At 37.8% G+C, this 22356-nt stretch overlaps 2 protein-coding genes across 2 annotated transcripts in view; one reads left to right on the forward strand and one right to left on the reverse strand.

Annotated features, from left to right (window-relative positions):
* Positions 1–1019: 1019 nt before the first annotated feature.
* On the reverse strand, positions 1020–8514 carry LOC105395266 (D-arabinitol dehydrogenase 1). The gene is made up of 10 exons (XM_048632079.1): positions 8405–8514; positions 7607–7766; positions 6986–7110; positions 4293–4450; positions 3551–3652; positions 3117–3212; positions 2614–2697; positions 2140–2233; positions 1645–1752; positions 1020–1269 (listed from the first exon to the last, which is right to left on the reverse strand). Exons 2-10 carry the CDS (start codon positions 7748–7750, stop codon positions 1155–1157), a joined length of 1026 nt encoding a protein of 341 aa, XP_048488036.1. The 5' UTR covers positions 7751–7766; positions 8405–8514; the 3' UTR covers positions 1020–1154.
* A 1275-nt stretch (positions 8515–9789) lies between these two features.
* Positions 9790–22356, forward strand: part of LOC105392123 (lachesin) — a 28616-nt gene continuing 16049 nt past the window's right edge. The window contains exons 1-5 of the mRNA XM_048632030.1: positions 9790–9906; positions 11007–11125; positions 20911–21033; positions 21469–21561; positions 21943–22006. Of these exons, the coding sequence (XP_048487987.1) occupies positions 9855–9906; positions 11007–11125; positions 20911–21033; positions 21469–21561; positions 21943–22006 (451 nt within the window). The 5' untranslated portion in view covers positions 9790–9854. The remainder of the gene's footprint in view (positions 9907–11006; positions 11126–20910; positions 21034–21468; positions 21562–21942; positions 22007–22356) is intronic.

The raw sequence follows: 22356 nt of genomic DNA on the forward strand, positions 1-22356 counted from the left end.
TTGAGTCATCCCCTTTTGCGACACTATGTATTTACTTTGCTTTGTCGTCGGGGTTCAGTTGGCTGGAGGATGCCCGAAACTTATTATCTACACTTTAATACTTGTAGTTACCTTTCTACAAGTAAATACCACATTTGTTTGAGAAAGCTAATCGAGTTCCGAGTATAGAGTAAAGTGGCACCCCTATTAATTTCTACTCTTTCCTGGTGCCTACCAGTGTAAGTAAGAATTATACTTACTTACCCTAAAATCACCCAAAATGTACTTGAACATAATTGTCAATAAAGTTGGCGAGTAAAAGTTTATCGACCCACTGTGCAAACTTACATGTGTGCGTGTCACTGCGTGTGCTGTGTGATGAGCATTGAAAACCCAAAATTGGCGCGGCACGTCACCCTGTACGGGCCCTTAATGGAAACAATCATGAAACTTTTGACAGATAATGTAAGCGAATGACAGGAGAAAACGTAAACTTTTTCGTTTTCATAAATAGCAAAACCCGAGGGGAGAAGTAAAAGAGGCGATACCTTTACGTTACAGTTATATGGGCGGTGACCATAAAACTGCTTGTGTATGTTACAAATAGGCACAGGTGGATGTACTGGCGCAGGATTTTATTGGTTGAATGTCTAGGTCTACTTTTTCATATTCTTCATATATCAATAACTTCACCATTTCATCTTTATTTCCATTAACGCTAGACGCATTGGCATAAGCATGATCTTTTTTAGATATTTATACATAAACTATTTTCTACCTTATTGCCACTAGCAGCAGTCTCATCCTTGGAATCATTCTCCTTGTTATACATCTCTTTTTCTTAGACAAGTGCGTCCACTTCATCGGCATTCCGACGACGCCGTTTCTCTATACATTTGTGACAATCGGTTTGATGCGAAATGTATTAAATGTATGATACCCATAGGTGAACGCTTACCTTTAGGCTGTAGGTACTTATGTATCTCCACTTCTCACTTCACTCACTCACTTCTCCATCCGATTATAATAAAACAAACCTATAAAAGATTTATTGTAAATAATTTATTAACACTTTTTTAAACATTGTAGGTCTTCCATTGGGTTAATTCTTGCTGAATCAAATTATTAGAGCTTTTCTAATAGGCACTGTTAGGAAAATCCACGGACCGTAGGTATTAATCGATCTTCAACATAGCCTTCGAGATAACTCCAGCTTTCAGGTCGTTGAAAGCGAGCTGATAGTCGGAGAGTGCGTACACCTTCACACCAAGCTTGTCAAAGTTTAGATACCTGAAAAAGAGAAGAAAATGTAGTTAACTTACTAACATTGGCTGTAGGCCTTTCCGAGTTAAGTTTCTTATACTATACGTTCGGCCACTGAAGCTAATTTGTCTGGCTTATCCTTTTACTATGGCCACCTTCACCCTAGTTAAACTCTAGCGCTATATAAGAAGTAGGGAGAGCGCCGGCCATATTATACCGTTGAAGGATTTGCAAGGCAGATAAGTTGTCCGTTGCTGACTGTACAGGGTACGCCGAACTTATATAGGCAAACTAAAGTAAATGATACGTCAGTCTAGAGACTCTAGATGCTCCTTTCAATCACCCAAATTCGGATAAATATAATATAAATATATAATTGCAAGAAAGTAGTAGATTCCGAACCTGTCCCCCATGGCGGAGAGCCAGCCGATGGCGTTGGGGAAGCTGAAAGGGTTCACCTTCACCCCGTGGATCGTCAGCTCCTTCTCGTAGATCTTAAACACGTTTATACTGTAAATAATAACATTGAATGAACTACGGTTGAAAAAAATGCATTGTAACTAAGCTGAAAGAGGGTGTAAAAATCAAAATTGTATGAACTCCCCATAAATAGACTTAGATGCACGGAATATGAGTATAATGCATTTGCGTCATACACAGAACATATGTGTTTTATTGAATTTATAGACGAAAGCATGCACTAAATATCCACTGTATTCGTCTCACAAGCTGCTATTGACAACATTCCGTTGCCATTTCTCGAAAACATTCTGATGACATTTCGTCTCCGGCTGCATGAACTGCAGATATTTAGAGTTTTAACGAAGTCGAGAAGTTTCTTTCCTGTCTTCATCTCCAAAAGTTGTTCAGAATGACTTACTAATCCACTATACTCACTTGGCCTGGTGCGTGGGCGGGCAGCAGCCGAACACCACGTACTTGCCGCCGTAGTTCAAGTAGTTGAAGCTGATCTCCATCACCTTGCCGACCCCTGGTGGGAGAAGTAAGAACTTTAGTATAATTAGGAATACACTGGGTATACATCGACAGTGATAGTAGCCCATAGGGTTACTGTACTGTAGAGTATTCGAGTGACGTATCACCAGGACCCGATGTAAAATGAAATTTCCTGGTGTTTACATCAACTGAAATCTATAGAACATACATATTTGTTTTAAATACATAATTACAGACAAATTGAAAACCGCCTCCTTTTTTCGGACTCGATAAAAAAATTGGCAGACTTCGGAGTTTGTTTGGAATGAAACAATTAGTTCCGTAGGTACCATCCGTCGCACTGAACGGCCCTAGCATCATAGTTATTCTATGCCTAGCATGTAATATTCTTTTACATGCTAGGGCCTTGTTTACCTGTGCAGTCAATGATAACATCATAGAGGACGTCATTCTTTTCTTTCTCCAACACGTCTGGAGTCACCAGCCTGTACCCCGTTTCTGTAAAAAAACAATATAATTTTAACGTGCCTACTAGTACACTTAATACCACTAGGATGCAGCTAAAATTAATATGGAAAGGTCATATTTATTATCAGTTGAAGAAACCAGGGTCACTGCTTTTACATTCTTGATTGGAGACCATAAACGGTAAACTTATCGTTGGACCTTCCGCTCCACTGGATCTACCTTAGAGATGCTAGGTAGTGGCGCTTTTAGAGTGAGATCTATAACCATCAGTGAACGATTATATTATCTTCGCTGATGATGATGGTGGTGGCCAGAGTTGATTACAAATTCTCCTGATGTGCACTTCCAAACTGACATCTCCATCCAAATACGACATAACGCTCCAGACATAGAGGAGGTATATTCCCAACAGCGTATTGGTAATTGATGATGATGATCATGAAACTCACGCAAGTTCTTGACGATCTCCAGCCTTTTCGTGTTCATCTCTGACACGGTGATGTTCCGGTGGCCCTGGTGGTGAAGAGTCGTGATCCACAGGTTCCCTGAAGCAGGACGGATGGTTAACAGTAGCAAGGAAATCAGGTTACAGCAGATATAATGTGTCAACGTCACAAGTATTTCTATCATGAGACAATTATTTGCAATTTTAGTTATTGTTTGCTATCTGCTAGACCTGTTACTCAGTCGCGGAGCCAGAGGTCTCTCGAGCCCAAAAGACCAGTCCTTGTAACTTGTATAACATAGAGTCATACAGTTAGGTACTAGAATACGGTAATCTAAAACAGCTCTGTGATCACCACTTAAGGAATTACATTCATGGGTAAGTATACTTAGCATATGCATAGTAAAGAATTCATTATAAATAAACATAATTACTTACCAATGATGCCAGCCCCACAGATGAGGATCTTCTGTCCGACGGTGATGGGCGAGATGATGTCGAAGCCGTGAGACACGCAGGAGTACGGCTCGCAGAGACCTCCTGCGAATATACAAATTGTGATCGATAATAAGGTCACCACACATATAAGCGTAACGTAAACGGATCACATATTTTTCTACTGTCAACCAGTAGAAGCTAAAGATGGCATCCAGTGGCGTGCTTTGGGAGAGGCCTACGTCCAGCAGTGAACTGCTATAGGCTGATAATGATGATGATTATGATGAACCAGTAGAACGCGAGCTCGCGAACGCCTGGTTGACGGAAGAAAAAAAGGCGATCCCGTTACGTTACGCTTAATTATGTGCTGAGACTTGTAGCAGTTAATTATTGAGGTATGTACCATAGATATATATCCATCCATCCGTCGGACAGAATCATCATCATCATCATCATCATCATATATCCATCCAAACAGTACAGCTCTCAATGTTACTAGTTGAGGTACCGACACTAGCCTGGTCATATCTTCAAAAGGGTCTTTTAAAGGTGGAGCAAAGAGGCTTTTCCGTAGGGCTGGAAGTTCTCGTGTGGAGATCACGAACAGTCAAACGTAGCATGGGTCACCGTCCAGACCGTAGAGGACGATGATTGATTATGACTATCTCTTGACTACCTACTATTCATCTACTATATTATGACACGCGCCAAACGACAGCACATTCAAGAAATACCCTCTCACCCTGAGCCAAGCTGACGCTATCAGGCAGCAGGAACACGTGCAGGCTGGAGACCACGCAGTACTGCGCCCAGCCGCCGTCCACCCAGACCCCGATGTTGGCGCGGGCAGAGCAGAACTGGTACTTTGAGCGCCGGCAGTGGTTGCAGAGGTTGCAGGGGCTGAGGAAGGGGAAATTGTGAAGAAAGACTCTATTAGTAGAAACCTTGAAAGGGTACAGCCGATGGTCTGTGGTGTGATGGAAAAACCTGATTGTACGGATGCAGGGGCTATAATGGTGGTAGGAGAAAGCTCGAGGATTCTACTGATGATGATGATGATGAGCTGCACAGAACCAGCCCAGCCACCGTCAACCCACACGCCGATGTTGGCGCGGGCAGAGCAGAACTGATACTTGGAGCGCCGGCAGTGGTTGCATAGGTTGCAGAGGCTGAGGAAGTGGAATAGTTTGAAGAATGAGCAGGGGGTGTGGGCTCAAAGGGGCAGAGGGTTGCAGGTGCTGGCAAAGCGAGGCTCTGGAAGTGGAAACCTGGACGTGCTGTAGATGGAGACACCTTGAAGATTGTACTGATGCAGGGGCTGAGAAAAAGAGTAGGAGAAAGCTTGAGGATTTTACTGATTATGATGTTGATGATGATGCGACCACGATGACTGCTGAGCTGAGGAAGGCAAAGTTTGTTTCATGGTATAAATACACAGACCATAATTACCACTTATAAAGAATTAAATTTAAAAATGACAGAAGATTTATGGGGCATGTCCGTTAAAGTTATTAGTCATGTTATTGATATCCTAGGGGTGCTAGGATACTTGGCTAATCTTTTTAACAGATGCATTGAGGTCGGTGTATTCCCCGATTTGATGAAACTTAGTAAACTAATACCGCTTTTTAAATCTGGTGAGAAAAATGATCCCAATAATTTTAGGCCTGTATCAGTTTTGCCAGTACTGAGTAAAATATTTGAAAAAATTATGCTGCATCAAATGCTTTCGCACTTTAGTATTCACGGCCTTCTCCATAACCAACAGTTCGGTTTCACCAAAGGTCGATCTACAACTGACGCTGGTGTCGCGATGGTCAAACACATATTTAGTGCTTGGGAGGAACGTCTTGATGCTGTGGGTGTATTTTGCGATCTATCGAAAGCATTTGATTGTGTGGATCATGCCACTCTACTTATGAAACTTAAATATTATGGGCTAACTGGCAAAGCTCTTACATTATTGGAATCATACTTGAGCAACAGAACTCAACTAGTTGACATAAATGGAGTGCGTTCGGCTGGCTGTCCTGTCAGTATGGGTGTTCCCCAAGGCTCGATTTTAGGACCATTCTTGTTTCTTGTATATGTTAACGATTTACCGTTTTTGGTAGATAAATTATGTGAGATAGTACTGTTTGCTGATGATACTTCACTTATATTTAAGTTGAAGCGACAAGAAGTCAATTTTGACAATGCAAACAGTACTCTTTCCATAGTTGCTAATTGGTTCACTGTAAATAATTTAGCTCTTAACTCCAAGAAAACAAAATGTATTAAATTCACTTTGCCTAATGTAAGACAAGTAGAGACATATTTGACATTGAATAACGATAAGCTAGAGTTAGTAAATGAAACGGTATTCCTGGGTATTACAATTGACTCAAAGTTGCAATGGGGACCCCATATTGAGAGGATAGCCGGTAGATTGAGTTCTGCAGCTTATGCGGTTAGAACCATTAGACAGTTAACAGATGTAGATACAGCCAGGCTTGTGTATTTTAGTTATTTTCATAGTGTTATGTCTTACGGAATTCTATTGTGGGGACGAGCGGCTGACATTAATCAAATCTTTGTTCTGCAAAAACGAGCAATTCGAGCCATATATGTATTAGGGTCTAGAATTTCATTAAGAGATGCGTAGGAAATAGGTATACTAACTGTTCCATGCCAATATATCTATGAAAATATTATGTATGTTCGTAAAAACTTAAATTCATTTAGTAAAGTAGGAGCCAATCACGGTATTGAGACCAGAAACAAAAATAAGTTGCTTTTCCCCACACTCAGACTTTCGAAAACAAACACATCATTCATGGGGAACTGTATACGTTTTTATAATAAATTATCAAATGAAGCAATAAACCTTACTGAGCAAAAATTTAAGAATTATGTTAAAGCTACATTATGTAGTAAAGCTTACTATAGTATAAATGATTATTTAAACGACAAAAACGCGTGGTCTTGTCCACCTCAGCTAAGGCTATTGAAAAAATGAAATGGATATAGGTACTTAAGTAAAATTGTAGGTACTAGATATAAGTAAAAATTGTAATAGATTATAAGGAAAAAGTTGAAAAGATGCTCGAGGAGTTTCTTTCGCCATTTCTTTCCTTCTCAATGACGGGGCCTTTGTGAAATGGTGGTAGATGACTATCGACAAATAATTGTAAAATTTTACGTCGATTAAACCATTTGAATTTGAATTTGAATTTGAATTTGTAAATAGATAATTGTTACTCTTTCATGTATGTTGAAAGTTGACTCCCTGATTACATGGGCTACTTTTCAGACTGGAATTTTCACGGAAAAGGGTGCTTCACCGTGGTGGGAGGATAAGTGTCAGTGGCAGTCGTTGCCCAGGGTACGCTGGCCATAATAATATACTCATACGTCTCTTAAGAGGGTTTCTCTCGTGCATCCTCCACAACTCACCGGTTTGGGTCCACCACGACCTTCTGTCCGGCCCTGAACGCGGAGGCGGGGCCGGCCGCGTGCACCACTCCGCTGAACTCGTGACCCAGGGTGAAGGGACGGTCCGAACGCGCTGGGAACTCACCCTGGGGAAGAGGAGTTAGGGTAACGTGTCAACCGCTCGATTATGACGATGAAAGCCGAGCGTCCACCGCCGGCTAAAATAAGTTAGTTCGCAAAGTTGGGCCAGTTTTTCATACATAGTGCGTCTGGCTAGTCACAGCAAACTATGCACTATGTATGTAAAACTGGTAAACTATGCGAACTAACTTAGTTTAGCCGGCAGTGGACGCTCGGCTAAAGGTACGAGTATCTTGTCAGGTACGCCTGTTTTTGCAGGTATGTGCTAACATCCATTACTTAAATGGAGCAAAGGCGTTCTATTTGAACTCATCAGCACTATTTATAGGGTGGATTATTTACGTAAACTTCACGAAACCTGTCAAAGTACCCGACATACCTACCAAGCAACTTTTTGAGATATGTATTTTAAAATTTCGATAAATAACAGCTAAGTTTTTCAGCCTTCAGCAAGTTCACATATACATAAAACCTCACTCTTCATTTAGATTGTAAACTTACCGCCATGATGTGCAGGTCAGTACCACAAACTCCTGAGTAAGCCACTTTCACGATGACGTCATCGTCTTTCACAATTTCAGGCATCGGGTGCTTCTTCTCATGTTTCAGCACTTTGGTCTTCAGGTCGAATACTAGCGCTTCCATGATGTGGATATCCGAACTGAGAAAACCAAATAATGAAATAGAGTGTTTATTGCAAAAAGGGCAAGGGTAAGCTGTAAGCTAGGGGTTCATTCTGAACTTTTTTTTGCGAAGTTTAAAAGTCGCCTATTTTAGCTTATTATTGACACTGGCACTGGAGCCGTATGCGAATCACAACATTAAATATTGTCGATACGTCCATCGGAAATAAACTTTTTTTCTTTCTTTCAAACCTACTCTGATAGGTGCAGTGCCAATTTCGCCATAGTGGGTAAGAGCATAACCAGGGATTATTGGTTTTGACACATCTGATGATGATGATTGATGAACCAATCCCTGGTTAGGATCTAACCGACTATGGCGAAATTGGAGCTAACTGTGCAACGAGCATCGTGACACTGCTTTATGTTTCAGACGTATCATTTGCAAAATTCTTGAAGCATTAAATTGGATAAATTGGATGTAAGTATCTGCACATTAATCAGTCTATATTAAGAGTGGAATACTTAGGTACATTATTATTTCACTAAAGACCTATTAATTCTTATGGTTCAAAATGAATTAGATTGTGGCACTTTGTACTTATGTACAATTCAGTAAATATATGCTATAATACATAATAGATACCTACATAAATAGGTAATGTTATTTACTTACATAACAGAGCACGACTTATCAAGGCAATGTCACTTTATCTACTGGTTAAAAGATAATACATAATAATAAATATTTAATAGTGTGACGTATGATGCTAATCTTTATTATGGCTCCATATCTATGGGTACTTATAGGTATTAATGCAAGAAAAACATCTAGAGGAAACCATGCCTGTTTATGTTTCTTCTCCTCCTTATATAACTCTCTTCCATCCAAATGATGTCTGGTAGTGATTGCTATAAGCATTAAAAAATAAGGAAGCCTTCTTGTACTGTTTTTATTTTTAAGTTTCATTTTTGGATATTTTTTCCAGTTTCGGTGAAAATAAACAGGATTGTATTGTATATTTTCTAAATTCTAGAGAAATAGGTGTAAGTAAGTACATATACCTACCTAAGTGCCTAGCTAATACCTTATCGTAAGAGAATGTTCCTTACACTTTTAAACCAGGCTGCCTATAATTTATTTCACTCAAACCTAGCACATACTAGGTTTCATAGCCCTGAATTAAAAGAGAAAAAATGTTGGTAACAAATGGTAAGTAATGCATAAAAAAATTTACTTAACGAGTAGATAAAAAAGCTATGATGAGTAAAATCACAAAACGTACCTAGTTACTATGTTAGAGAAGGGGTATAACGTGGGTTTAACATAGTACCTACGTTAATAAAATATCACCTCGTAACAAATAAGTGCCTGACAAAGTAGTTTAGCCATGTGACACTTAGGATAAATAGCCGATTTCTTAAAACAAAATAGTAAGAATCGGCATCAAAAATTTGATTTACCATCGAGTTTAGTAAATCTAAAAAGCAATTAATAGTAGTTACATTTAGCTTCATGTAGCGCCTTATAAATCAAACCATACCGCGAGGTAGAAAACACGCTTTGAGCGATATCTAGAGGCTTTCCAAGCAACTAATAACACGATACAATGAAAATTACACTGCAGGACCTTTTCGGAGCCACTTCAAGACCATAGAACTACACATAATACTTAACAAGCTATTTACCTAACATGTATTATTACTAATTTTTTTTTAAAGTATCCTTTGATAAAGTTCGGTAGCCAGAAATGTGGATTTTATTTTTATACAAATATCCAAAATTAACGCCACTGCCATCTTTTATTGAGTACAAATTATTTAACGAAACATAATTTAACGCCATCTGCTGAGGGGTAGAAATAGCTTTGTTAGACGAGACATCTAGTAACGAAACCATGAAACTAATCAAGGCACTGCTTTACCTTGTGTTTACTCCATTCTTATGAATAGTGTTACCATATTGAAAAAAAAATGATTTCATTCATTCCTTTTCTTTGTCATTCACATTCAAATAAACTCATTCAATCACCAACACCATATTTTTCATTTTCATTTCATTCGTTCATAAACATCAATCCAAGCGTAACGGGTGTGCATTTCTTTGGGAAAATAATTGTATTATTATGGCGTTAAATATGCGGCATTTAACGCTTTTTCTGTGCATAACTACTAGTGGTAAGTAAATTCAATGTTTTTCTTTCATGCCGGCAACAATGAGGCATAAATGTGGCGAAAATATTCCGCCCGTTTTGCCTTTACTTGTTTACCGCGAAATATCACGTTTTCGGCATAACGACACACCTTTTCTTGTTAATTGCCCTCCGGATTCAATATTAGCTTAATTATTTACCACATTACTTCTCATAACCGTGCAAAAATGCAGTTTTGCATGTTAAACAACACTTGATATAGAAAGGTTTCGTTGCCAACGCCCTAGCTCACCGTTTCAAATATCCTTTATTCTTCTTACTTACCTACTTCATAGAAGCTTTTATTTCACAGATGTCTCTTAATAATAGGTTTAGAGCATCAAATTACTGCTATAAACTGATCAAGTAGGCCTCCATGTATAATGCTACTATGATCCCTTATCCTTACAACTTCCCATCCGATTTTAGACTTTACGAGTAGCGATTTAAGAATTTGACATGGAATTGCTCAAAGTATTACATATAACTATATTATATCACACTTGATTGGGTTTTAACAGGAAGAAAGGGGTGGTGGGCACCCCATTTATGTAGATTGCATTTAAGGGTAATAAATAACACCCTTTTGAAATAAGAACCCATTTATACCCTAATTACAGGGTTCACTAACTGCCAGCATGTCAGTCTAATTCTTGTATTTTATTAATTATGGCTGGAAAAGTAACATATAAAAAGTGTACTGAAAAGTTTAATACTTACCTACCTCTAAATCAGATAATTTGTTTTAAAATTATTAACCTTTGTGTAAACTAAGTATGTTTATTTTTGTCAAAATCAGATTTCTGAAGATTTTTTATCAACTAAGTAAACCACTCATGAACTCCCCATCAACCAATTTATACACCAAACACAATAGATTTTGAATTGTTCTTGATAGTTCCTGGCTGCAGTAGTACAATTTTGTGCTTTGCCAAAACTAGCCAACAATCAATCTTTGAAAAGATGAATAGGAAGTTTGTTAGTTTGACAAGGTACAAAAGTTCATTCACTGCTAACTTCAGAACTACCATGTTGTTTGAACGTTTGGTTCAAATTATAGCTTAACACAAGTCTAATTTGTTTCAGTCCTGGCACAGAGGACGCCGACCATCTCGCACATCACGCAGGAGCAGATCCGTGACATCGGGGGCCAGGTGGACCTCGACTGCTCCGTGCACTACGCGCAGGAGTACCCCGTGCTATGGGTAATGTTTATTTGTGTTGTTCACATTTACTTTAAACCCCTAATAGGGTGTATAAAACGAGCTACATTTAGTAGACATTAGGTGCAGTCAGTAACTCATAATATTCTGACTGGCTAATCCTTTCTTCTCCACTTGATAAACTCTAGATTGCTTCTAGTGTTTGTCACCAACATGCCATGATGAAGTACCCTGATGAAAACAGTAGGGTGTTTTCATTTTAATGTCTGTCTTTTAATAATTTTGTAAACATCTACCTGTGTTCATACATATGCCTGGAAATAAGAAAAAAGGAACATAATGCCCAATCTACACTGGTTTTAGTGGTGATTCATATAGCATAGTTGGTGTAATTTAAACCAACTGGGTTTAAATTGTGAGATGCAACTATAGGCTTTGTACTTCATATCAATAAGTGTAATAACTTGTATTTAACGTTGATAAATGGCTATTATTTATTATTGTTTAAAGTCAAACAAAATTATCTGAGCTTTGTGATAAAATGACAATTAATGCATAAACTTTGCCCAACTTGTCCAATTATCATAAGTAATTATAAGTCTGAACCATACCTATAAGAAGTTAATATTAAGAAGTTTTTTTATGAAAATGAGTTGAAGATTTTGTTAGAGGACACAAACAAAATTTATAAACATTGTCCAAAACTTCAGTCAAGTTTTAGCTTTCCACAATATCAAAGTTCAGGAAGCAAAGTAGACAAGTTCACCCAAGTGTAAAACCAAAGATGGTCACATCCTGTCACCAACAATACTGCAGCTTCCATTCAAATACATTTTATTGGTCACAAATGGTCACATGTATGGGTATTGTATCGCATGAATGGGTCAATTTGGTCCCCTATTTCTGGTAATTGGTGTGAAACTCGCCCTTACGTGCGGTTTGGATCGATTTAAAATTCATTATACATAATCAAGTTAAATACTTAAACTTGTGTCACAGATTCAGAGCCTTATTAAGTTGTTAAAAATGTAGGGGTACTTACTAAATCTAGAACTCAAATAAGGTATTTAAATGATTTTCGAACAATTCTAGTATAGTTGGATAGATTTATTGTCACGCACACACAGAAATTACAAACAGGAGATACACAACGTTTTATATTATTTTAAACTACCCACCCTTCAAGAATAATGTCTTATGGGTCTTGCGTGTTATTTGATTTTTTCCACTATCATTAAATTCTATTGAGTTTTTATTACAGGGAACAAACATAATGGTCAATGAAGTCCAAAACCATACAAATTTAAAGCACAGACCTAAGAGTCATTGAACCATAGTATAAAATAGATTATGTGGGCATTGACAATGATTTTTAAGATCCCCTCTTTTTAAACTATCCCAATAGGTATAATTGAAAAGATTTCTTGGTTTTTGTTATATTGTTGTTGACGAGTTTTTGTATGGTAAGAATTTATATGTGGCTAGTCTATAAGTGTCTAGAAACTAGAAATTTATGTCCACATTGGATTTATAAAGGGTGTTGGTACACCTGGCTACTTTTATCCCAAGATTCCAACTTAAGGGGATCCCTAAAGCTAAAATGCTAAAGTCGGCTTGATATACTTGATTAGATTGGAAAAACGGTGGCTTCTATCACATTGATAAAAATATATTTTGTAGCAGAGGGTATACTGAACATGTTAGTTGCTTATAAATTGGTGCAGGATTATAATAAGTATGTTAAAAAAATTTGCAAACACACCATGTCTTTTGCCATTTTTTGACTTATTATGAAAAAACCCTCGAAATCAGAGGGCCCATTTTCATGGAATCTTATATGTATGTGTAGGTAATTAAATTCTTAACAAAGTTACCTTAAAGAGTTGGATTTAATGGACCAGAAGTCAACTTTTTTTGCAAAAAACTAATAAATTCCGGTTTAAAAATGATGACACCGTGACAGATTTCAGATTTCTTCAGTCGTCGCCCTGGTGGCGGCCTGTTAGGAGCGATACCCAAGCCATTTTATTTTTTATCAAATAATTCACAAAAACTGATTAAATCAACAAATTATGACTACAAGTATTATAATACATATGCATTTGCTATGGAAAGTTAATTTTCTAATCATTTTAGATGCAGAAAAGCCCAAAAATTCTTAGAAAACATTTCGCCTTTTCGATTTGTTTACATTTTTTACTATAGAGTTACAGATGCATAGATAAAGGTAAACATTGCACATAATGACACTTATTAGATTCTCCGAATAAGAACTATACGGTCAATGCAGTATGCCAAAGCGCGAGCCTGTTTATATTCTGAGGGGTAATTTATTTTATTTTAACGGTTGTGTATGGTAGGTAAGCTACACAATATACAGGGTGTTGAAAAGTAAGTTCATAATTTGTTTTATTTGAAACCAAAAACCGTAGTTAATTAAAAATATATATATTTTAAGATGTGGTAGTCTGTACACTACAGGTTGTTAAAAATAAGTAAGTATTTTTAAAAATTGAAGATCTAAAATTTACATAATTTTTTAAATCTATTTAACAAGCTTTGCAAAAAAGCGGTTAAGTGCGACTGTATCTCGCCATGAAAAAAATGAAATGTTTACTGTAGCTATGAATTTTATGCGTTACAAGTGGAATAAAATACCGCATAATATTATGTACAACTATGTAAGAGCCTAGTTTTTAAAAAAAAACTCATAAGAAAATATTAAATACACAGGTTTTTTAACCCCTGAAGGAAATAGAGGGGTGTTATAAGTTTAAAGTAAGGGCTGAATTTTTTTTTTAAATTAGGGTGATAGGTAATGTATATTTTTAATGATTTTTTCAAATAGATAAATGTTATACCATTTTTAAATTGCCATAAAATTACCTATAGTTATAGTTATAGAAAAGGGCAGGGCTACCAGTGCCCATTCGCCACTGCAACCTAAAAGATCTATAAATTATGACTCCCCATGCCGAGTCTCACTCTACAGGCCCAGGTCTTTTATAAACCTGATATTACCTATACAGGATGTTGCAAAAAGGGTATACTGTGCCGAAAGGGTTTGACTCAGGGGTTATTCTGAACAACTTTTGTTCTCCAAGTTTTGGAAATTCTCGAAAAATAAATTCGGTCTCTATAGTAAAAAGTCACGTGATCGAATAAGTTTCTATGTAAAAGGTTTTGTTACGTGAATTTTCAAAATTGTAGAAGAAAAGTGGATCAGAATGGCACCTAAATCCACTTTTGGCTAAGCTTTATACCCTTTTTTCAATACCTTGTATAAAATATCGTCAGCGTCACCTTAGATCGTAATCATCGTAACTCCTCGTGACCAAATTTTAGAGGAGACAAAAATACTGTTTTATTTGTAGTTCTAGTTGGCATACTACCCACCTAAAGTTTTTTTTAAGTAGCCTAAAAATGATTTGTTGAGACAGTCTATCTTCCTGTTCAACCGCAGCCTGAGTGCCAGTGACTCAATGACTGAAAGGAGGCCATTAGTGCTCCTAAATAAATAAAGCAGGCCTGTAGATTATCTTTCAGTGTACCGACACATCTGATTGCTGTAAGAGCCTGATAAGCTCTTCGAACGAGTCATACCTCTGTGGTGGTACGGTTTCGACCTTTCGGACAGTCAGTTTGGCATCCGAAATGCGGATTCGAATAGTGGGTACAATACTTTGCGTTCGTTCACTGTCGGAGCAGGATAAGAACCACGGGCGAGTTGTTGCGCTGGCTGTTTGCTTAAAAATAGTAACCGCGTTCAACTCTATCCCCTAGAGGGCGAACCTTTAGGGCGGCTCTTGTATACCATCACTTGTCTTCTTATCTGCAGAAAATTGACAGAGGTCATACGTGTCTAACAAGTACATTAAGGATGCGAAAAGAGAGGGTTTGTTTTCACTGAAGAAGTTCAGTTGCGGAGTTCCACAGCGGTAGGTCTTGGACCCCTCTGCTGTGGAACTTGGCATACAACGCGGTCCTGCAAATCAAGCTCGCAAACGGCGTTAGCACAGTGCATTTTTCTAATGTCACACAGGTCGTGAGGTAGGCTGAGAGCCTCCTTCGGGGATGACATCCCAATGATTCAGTACGAAAAAATTGCTGCAGCTGTGCTCGCCATGCAGTGCATGGGCTACTTCCGAATCTGGGGGGCTGTTGCAAAGGAGTCCGTTGCCTCTATACGGTACGGGTTCCGTGCGATCTATGATCCTTCCGGGAGCACCTGTCTTGTCAAGTCGAAGAGAATGGCTCGTATTCGACGCAACCTGCAGTACTGGTGGGATTGGTTGGAGGACAGGACAGCAGGAAGCTGCAGCAGCCGTCATGCTGTGATTCGACGCATAGATGCAAAAAAAAGTTGAAAGTAACTTCATGTTAATAAAATATTAGATCTTAATTTAACAACATAACATTGCAAAAAAAAATTAACAATGTTGAGTATGTTATTGTAATTTACTAAAGTAGTAATAAAAACAAAGGCTTATTGCATAGTTTTCGTTCACGTTCGCCTACATCGCACGTTGTATATGAGAATAAAGGGTATAATTACTAAGTTTTCTTGTTTAAAAATCACGGTTTGGGGTTTAGAGGAAAACAAATGGTAAAATGCGGAATACAGTTTTTTTTTTCGAATAAAGAGGAAAACATGTGAATTCAAAAAACGTTTCTATTGACACCAAAGAGTACTTTTCGCCGAAAAAAGTACTTAAAAAAAATACACACTCTCGCCTTGTACTAATGTACTCCCTTGCGGGAGTACTTACATGTTATTATTTTTCTGGTGACCTCCACATATCCCTTTGCCAGCTACGTAACCTTTTGTGACACCCTGTATATGCAGAGTTCTGCAAACTACTGTTCTGCTTTTGAAACACCAAAAAAAAACAGGTCGTCTAACTAAAAGGTCACGTGACCAAAAAAAAATTATATGAAGAAGCGTTTTTTTCATGAATATAAAAAATTACGTAGGATAAAAGTTTTTCAGAGTGACGCCTGAGTAACGCCCTTTCGGCTAACTATACTTTTTTTATTACACGGGGGCAGAGTTTAATACAACACCCTGAACTATTAAACCCTGATAATATTTTCGCGATTTTTTTACATTCTGATTTCATTTCCTGGCTTAGAAATAACATCAATAACATGCTGCACACGTAGGTTTCGGCATAGTATTAAACCCTTTTTGCAACAACCTGTATAAATATCGGCACGGGTACGACTTTATATATAATTAATTATTAAATATTAAAAATACTTTCAAATAAAAATAAATATTTTCGTATCACAAAACAATATTACTTACTTAGTATATTTTTAACAAAGTGGCATGTCTTCACTTTTATGTTTTCGAGTACTATGTTAAAATTTCATGTCATTGTCCGTAGAACGCCCCGCATACCTCAACCCCCCCTCACTAGATTTGACAGATTCTGATTTTCTTCCAGCTTTAGTGACAGCCTTAAGGGCCCGTACAGGGTGACGTGCCGCGCCAATTTTGGGTTTTCAATGCTCTTCACACAGCACACGCAGTGACACGCACACATGTAAGTTTGCACAGTGGGTCGATAAACTTTTACTCGCCAACTTTATTGACAATTATGTTCAAGTACATTTTGGGTGATTTTAGGGTAAGTAAGTATAATTCTTACTTACACTGGTAGGCACCAGGAAAGAGTAGAAGTTAATAGGGGTGCCACTTTACTCTATACTCGGAACCCGATTAGCTTTCTCAAACAAATGTGGTATTTACTTGTAGAAAGGTAACTAAAAGTATTAAAGTGTAGATAATAAGTTTCAGGCATCCTCCAGCCAACTGAACCCCGACGACAAAGCAAAGTAAATACATAGTGTCGCAAAAGGGCTATACTAAGCCAAAAGGGGATGACTCAAGGGGTCATTCTGAACAACTTTTGTTCTACGAGATTTGCAAATTCGCGAAAAAAAATATTCGTTTTCCATGGTAAAAAGTCACATGTCCAACAAAGTTTCTATGAAAAAGGTTTTTTTTTGTTAATTTCCAAAACTCGTAGAGCAAAAGTTCAGAATGACCCCCTGTCTTACTCCTTTTTACCCGACTGCCGAAGGAGGAGGGTAATGTTTTTTGATTGTATGTATGTATGTCGGTGAAGTCATGATTACAGTCATGATACTGACACCGCTGACTCGCCCGGATACGAAGCGCAGCAGCGCCGCCTGGCGGCGCTCTACAGCGTCTATGGTGGGGCGCGTGGCAGCAGGTGGGAGCAGAGCTGCGCTCCCTCACTTGCCTTCCAACCGCCGAGCGCTATCGACCTGTACCCTACGTTTCGTATCATAGTCTGTCTTGTATTCTGTGAAGTGCACCTACCTAATAAATCAAGTGATTGCCTACAAAGAGTGTTTCCATCAAGCCCGGATCCCATTGCACGCCCACTATGTCTGATGGAGATGGAGAGCTACTGCCGAACCCCTCACCTTCGCCGACATGTATGTTTGTCTGTTTCTTTGTTCCCTCCTGTAGCCTAAACGGCTTGATAGATTTTGATGTATGAGGTATTGTTAGAAGCGTATTGATGGCGCGATGGCTATAGGCTATGTGACGTTCCATTAAAATGTACATAGCGCCCTCTTGAGGACATAACGTGATGATCGAAAAAATAATAATTCAACTTTGCCGTGTAAGGTATCAAATGAAAGGACTTGATTTTCACATTACAAAAATATGCATATTGAAGGTATTTAAATAACAACACCAAAATTATTGAAATAAAAAATGATCATGAACTACCTACCGACGTAAAATTTCATAAAATAAAAACAACTAAAAAGTTACAAATAAAAAAATACAATTATAAAAAACTAAAAACCTGACTGTACGCTAAAAACATGAAAACGAGTCCCAATGTTAATGGAAAGTATCGCAGGCGGGGACCAACTTGACCGCCACTCAAGGCCGTTTTCTAAGTAACATTCAGCTAAATGGTGAACCCTCTGCTGGTATAATTTGTTTATATACCGCTTTTTCAATACCTGTAAGTACATTTTTTGGCAGCATAATATTTTTACTTAATTTTAGGGTTTCGAACGTCAAAAGAAAAAAAGCAACCGTTATAGGATCTCTTTGTTGTCCGTCTGTCTGACTGACTGTCTGTCACCGCCCTTTTTCTCAGAAACGGGTAAAGATATCAAGCTTATATTTCGCATAGATGGGGAGTACCCCAAAAAAAATATTATGGTACTCCCTGTCCCACACAAGTAAATTGGGGCTTATGTTTTTTCCAGTTATTTTGATGTGTATCCTTTTTTTTTCTTTGTTGTTTTGTATAAGTATGTGTTTCTTTTCTTTAAATCTGTATTTTTTTTTGTTGTTGCTGTCTATGTGTCGAAAAAATGTATCTTTATCTTCAAATCACGCCATCTATCGTTTGTTTTTTTTGTGGCTACTGTCTATTGAAGAAATTCCGTCATTGACAATTTTACGTTACGAATTTATTTTTATTTATTTTATTTTTATTTTTACATTTTCGTGGAGAATCAACAGCATTTTGTTAATAAATAATTATTACTTATGAACACATAACAACTTGATGCCATTAACAGAATGAACTTAGTAAACCCAGTAAACCTAACACATCCAGAGGAAAAACAAAATCTCTTTCTCTCTCTCTGAAAAACATACTTAATAGCCCAAACTCGATGCTTTTAGCTATTAACATCTTTGAAATAAAATTGAGCCACCACCGTGTTACTGCCCTCATCAGATCCTCACGAGACCATACCTCAACCAGCACCAAGAGACTGTATTTTTGATCGCTAACCTAATGTTCGTGCGTATTGTCATCACTTAGATCCATTCGCTATATTCCTGCTCCTCATCAGACCTTTACGAGACTGCTGTAACTGTAATGTCAAGCGAGAACATTGCCCACTATCTAATTTAATTTAATGTATATTGAATATTAAGAATTGACAACATTTCAAAATTTTATACAGTTGAAATTCGAAAACCATTTAGAGATATGGCTCTAATATTCACAAAAAAAAATGTTTCCGATTTTTCTTTTGATTTATTTCAGAGAAAAACATAAAAATCTAAATTATCATTCGTGACACCACGATGTGGCATAATAATTAAACGGGCTTTTACTTCTAAAACATAAACAACAAAAAAACATGTTATGTCACTTTGACAATGACAATGACAAACATCACTCAAATGTCTGTCACTTTTATGTGTCCTTGTCAATGACGGAAGTACGTGATTGGTCCTTGCCACAAAATAAAGTTGAAGTTGAAGCTGATTGGTCCTTGTTCATGTCAAGTTAATGTCATCCAACTTTTTTTTTTTAGGTTAGGCAGGCAACGAAAATATTTTTATCCCAAGCCTCGACGTGACGTCACTCATACTAAAAATATTTTGAACTTTGAAATCAAAAAAATATATTAAAACATAGAAATATTAAGAAATAAAAAGATACGGGTCATCTAAATTTGTGATATCTCGTCGAAAATAAAATAAAATCGGTGAGCATTTTATTTGAAATGTTGTCAATTATGCTTCCTCAATTTCAAATCAAATTATGTTGGTGTCATAAAAGTTGAAAAAGTGCAATGACAACCAATGTGCAGTGATTTTGTATCTGTACACGATAAGATCGCGAGCTGTCAGTGCTGCCTAAACCGACGTGACCCTTCTTTGGAGGCCAGCGGCCAACTGAGTCAAACGTCACTTGTGTTTATGATTTTATAACACAGAAAGCCGCCATAGATATTTGTATGAAGATTGGAGGGAAAAAAATTGCTCAAGTTTGGGATTAATTTACACAAAATAAGTGTGTGTTTATTAAAAAACAAGGTATTTAGCGCCTAGTCCAAGCCTTTAACTTTATAATATGATAAAAATCATATGAAAATTCTTTATAATTACGACACAGTTGTTACAATACGGGAGTGTGATTGACTGGTTTTTCTTGATATTCTGAAATTAATTTACAGTTATCCATAATCATTTACTTAAATTCGAATGATTCAGCACCTAGCTAGACTCTTCAACTACCTGTGTGATTTTTTTCAAGGCTGTAGAGCATCATTTACTACATAATTCTATGACAATGCCAACCCTCGATTCCCTATTGCAGACCCTTAAAACCAACAGCAAGTATGCAGAGATATTTTTGGGAATAACCCAAAAACCTGCTTTTCCATACATATCAGCTGAGTAGGTATTTATTCAACTGTCAACGGGAATATCACTGATCAAATTCCACCCTATAACATTTAAACGGTCGGCTGATCATGATCTTGACTGACTGACATCAAATACATTGCGTTGCCATGACTCACGTTGAATCATGTCAGTAGGCTTATGTACTATTACTATGTACTGCATGTAGGTACTTACTGCTGTTATGTTAATGGTTTCATTATGATGTGTTAATTAGGTATTGTTAATCGTATGGGGAATTAATTATATGTAGGTATACATACTAGAATATTCGCGCGAGCTTTGATTCGCCACAAGGATTTTCCCGTGGGAATTCCGGGAATAATAGAAGTCTATAGCACTCATGGCTAATGTAGCATTTTAATGGTGAATAGTCTGAAGTCCACACATATTATTTTTATTTATTTACTAGCTGGCCCCTCCATACCGCCTCTTACCCTACCCCCTTCCCTACTTCCCTTTTATTACCTTTTAAACCTTCCCTGGACTTCCACGAATATTTCATGATCAAAATTAGCCAAATCGGTTAACGAACATCAATTAATTTTTATTTATAAAAGAAGATTAAGTCTTTCTTTATTGATTTACCATTCTAACCTACATTTCTCCCTATCCCCAGGTGAAGTACGACCGTCACAAGTCGGTGGAGTCCCTGCCGCTGTCCACCAACTCGGGGCTCATCATCAAGGACTCCAGATTCTCCCTCCGGTTCGACGTGGCTTCGGCTACTTACACGCTTTCTGTGAGTTTAATAAAGTATTACATATTTGTGTACAGTGGCCTGCATTCTGCAGCTGCCGGCGTTCCCGGGGTCAGGTTTCTGTGAAGCTTACTGTACATTGATTTATTTGATTTGCGAATTACAAAGATCACATGAATTACACAACACAACTCCCATTGTGTAGGAAATGTATATAATCTGATACTTTCGTTGTAAAAAAGCCCATAAGAACATCCAGGCTTGCTGCTCCAGTATGTTCAAAGGTTCTACTCTAGAGGGCCACACACAGGAGCTTGACCCTATCACATAACAAAATAGAATATTATAACTAATACCTACATGTATTTCAATGCAAATCTACCAATATAACCTCTTATACTGTCTTCAAACTGTTCAAACCTAACAAAATACTAGATATCCATAATAGCCACTGCAATTCCTCTTCTTCTTCCACAGATCCGTGACATCCAAGAGACGGACGCGGGCTGGTACCAGTGCCAGGTGCTCATCTCCGTCTCCAACCGCATCACTGCTGAAGTAGAACTGCAGGTGAGATGCCCTGAGGAGTTAGTGGGACAGGACGGTTACTCTATACTGACAAAAACGAGAGCTGTCTTGCAACCGCTGTAACGCTCCAAAACTTCGGTTTTCGTCATATAGTGTGACCCCTTCAGATCCATACCAGTCTGTTTCGGGACGGATGTGTTCATAGCAGGTCAGTAACTACAATGCTCTGACCTATACCAGACAGATCGGTCTAGACTGGATCAAATACATGGTAGTTCTAGACAAGTATAGCATGTATTTGTGAGCAGTAGACATTATGTTGGCTAATGAACTCTATCTTACCCGGACCTAAGTGACACACAATATTAATTCATTTTGCCCGGATCTTTATGGCTTTATGTGCATTAATTTGTTATTCCTCAGGTGCGTCTGCCCCCCATCATCTCTGACAACTCCACGCGGTCTCTTGTCGCCAGCGAGGGAGAGAGTAAGTACACATTATATAGACTACGTACATACATCCATCATGCTCACGTCAGTACCCCTACCCTTGAAAGGCAATGAATGTATTGCGTCTGCCTTGGGTTCCCAAAATTAAAACAATCATAACTCATAAATAATGGCCAAAAATCTTGTTTTTGGCGGAAAGTAAATTCTACATACTAGGTTCTAAAATAGGCATTAGCTTGATCAGCATACTGTATGTATTTTTACTTTTTGCAAAAACGCTTTTGAAGAAAAGTTATAATTCATTTGATGTTGAGAACGCAAGACAGACGCTATACATTGCCTTTCAAGAGTACTGTTATCCCGAGGTGACGCACACGCCACGCTTTT

The sequence above is a fragment of the Plutella xylostella genome, chromosome 30, assembly GCF_932276165.1.
Source record: "Plutella xylostella chromosome 30, ilPluXylo3.1, whole genome shotgun sequence".
Taxonomy (NCBI): domain Eukaryota; kingdom Metazoa; phylum Arthropoda; class Insecta; order Lepidoptera; family Plutellidae; genus Plutella; species Plutella xylostella.

What these genes read in the sequence shown, in the direction of transcription:
- LOC105395266 (XM_048632079.1), bottom strand. Translation starts at nt 7,750, where the DNA reads ATGGAAGCGCTAGTATTCGACCTGAAGACCAAAGTGCTGAAACATGAG. An exon ending in CTGACCTGCACATCATGGCG is followed by an intron (nt 7,111 to 7,606) that starts GTAAGTTTACAA and finishes CCTCTTCCCCAG; the next exon opens with GGTGAGTTCCCAGCGCGTTC. An exon ending in GTCGTGGTGGACCCAAACCG is followed by an intron (nt 4,451 to 6,985) that starts GTGAGTTGTGGA and finishes CCCCTTCCTCAG; the next exon opens with CCCCTGCAACCTCTGCAACC.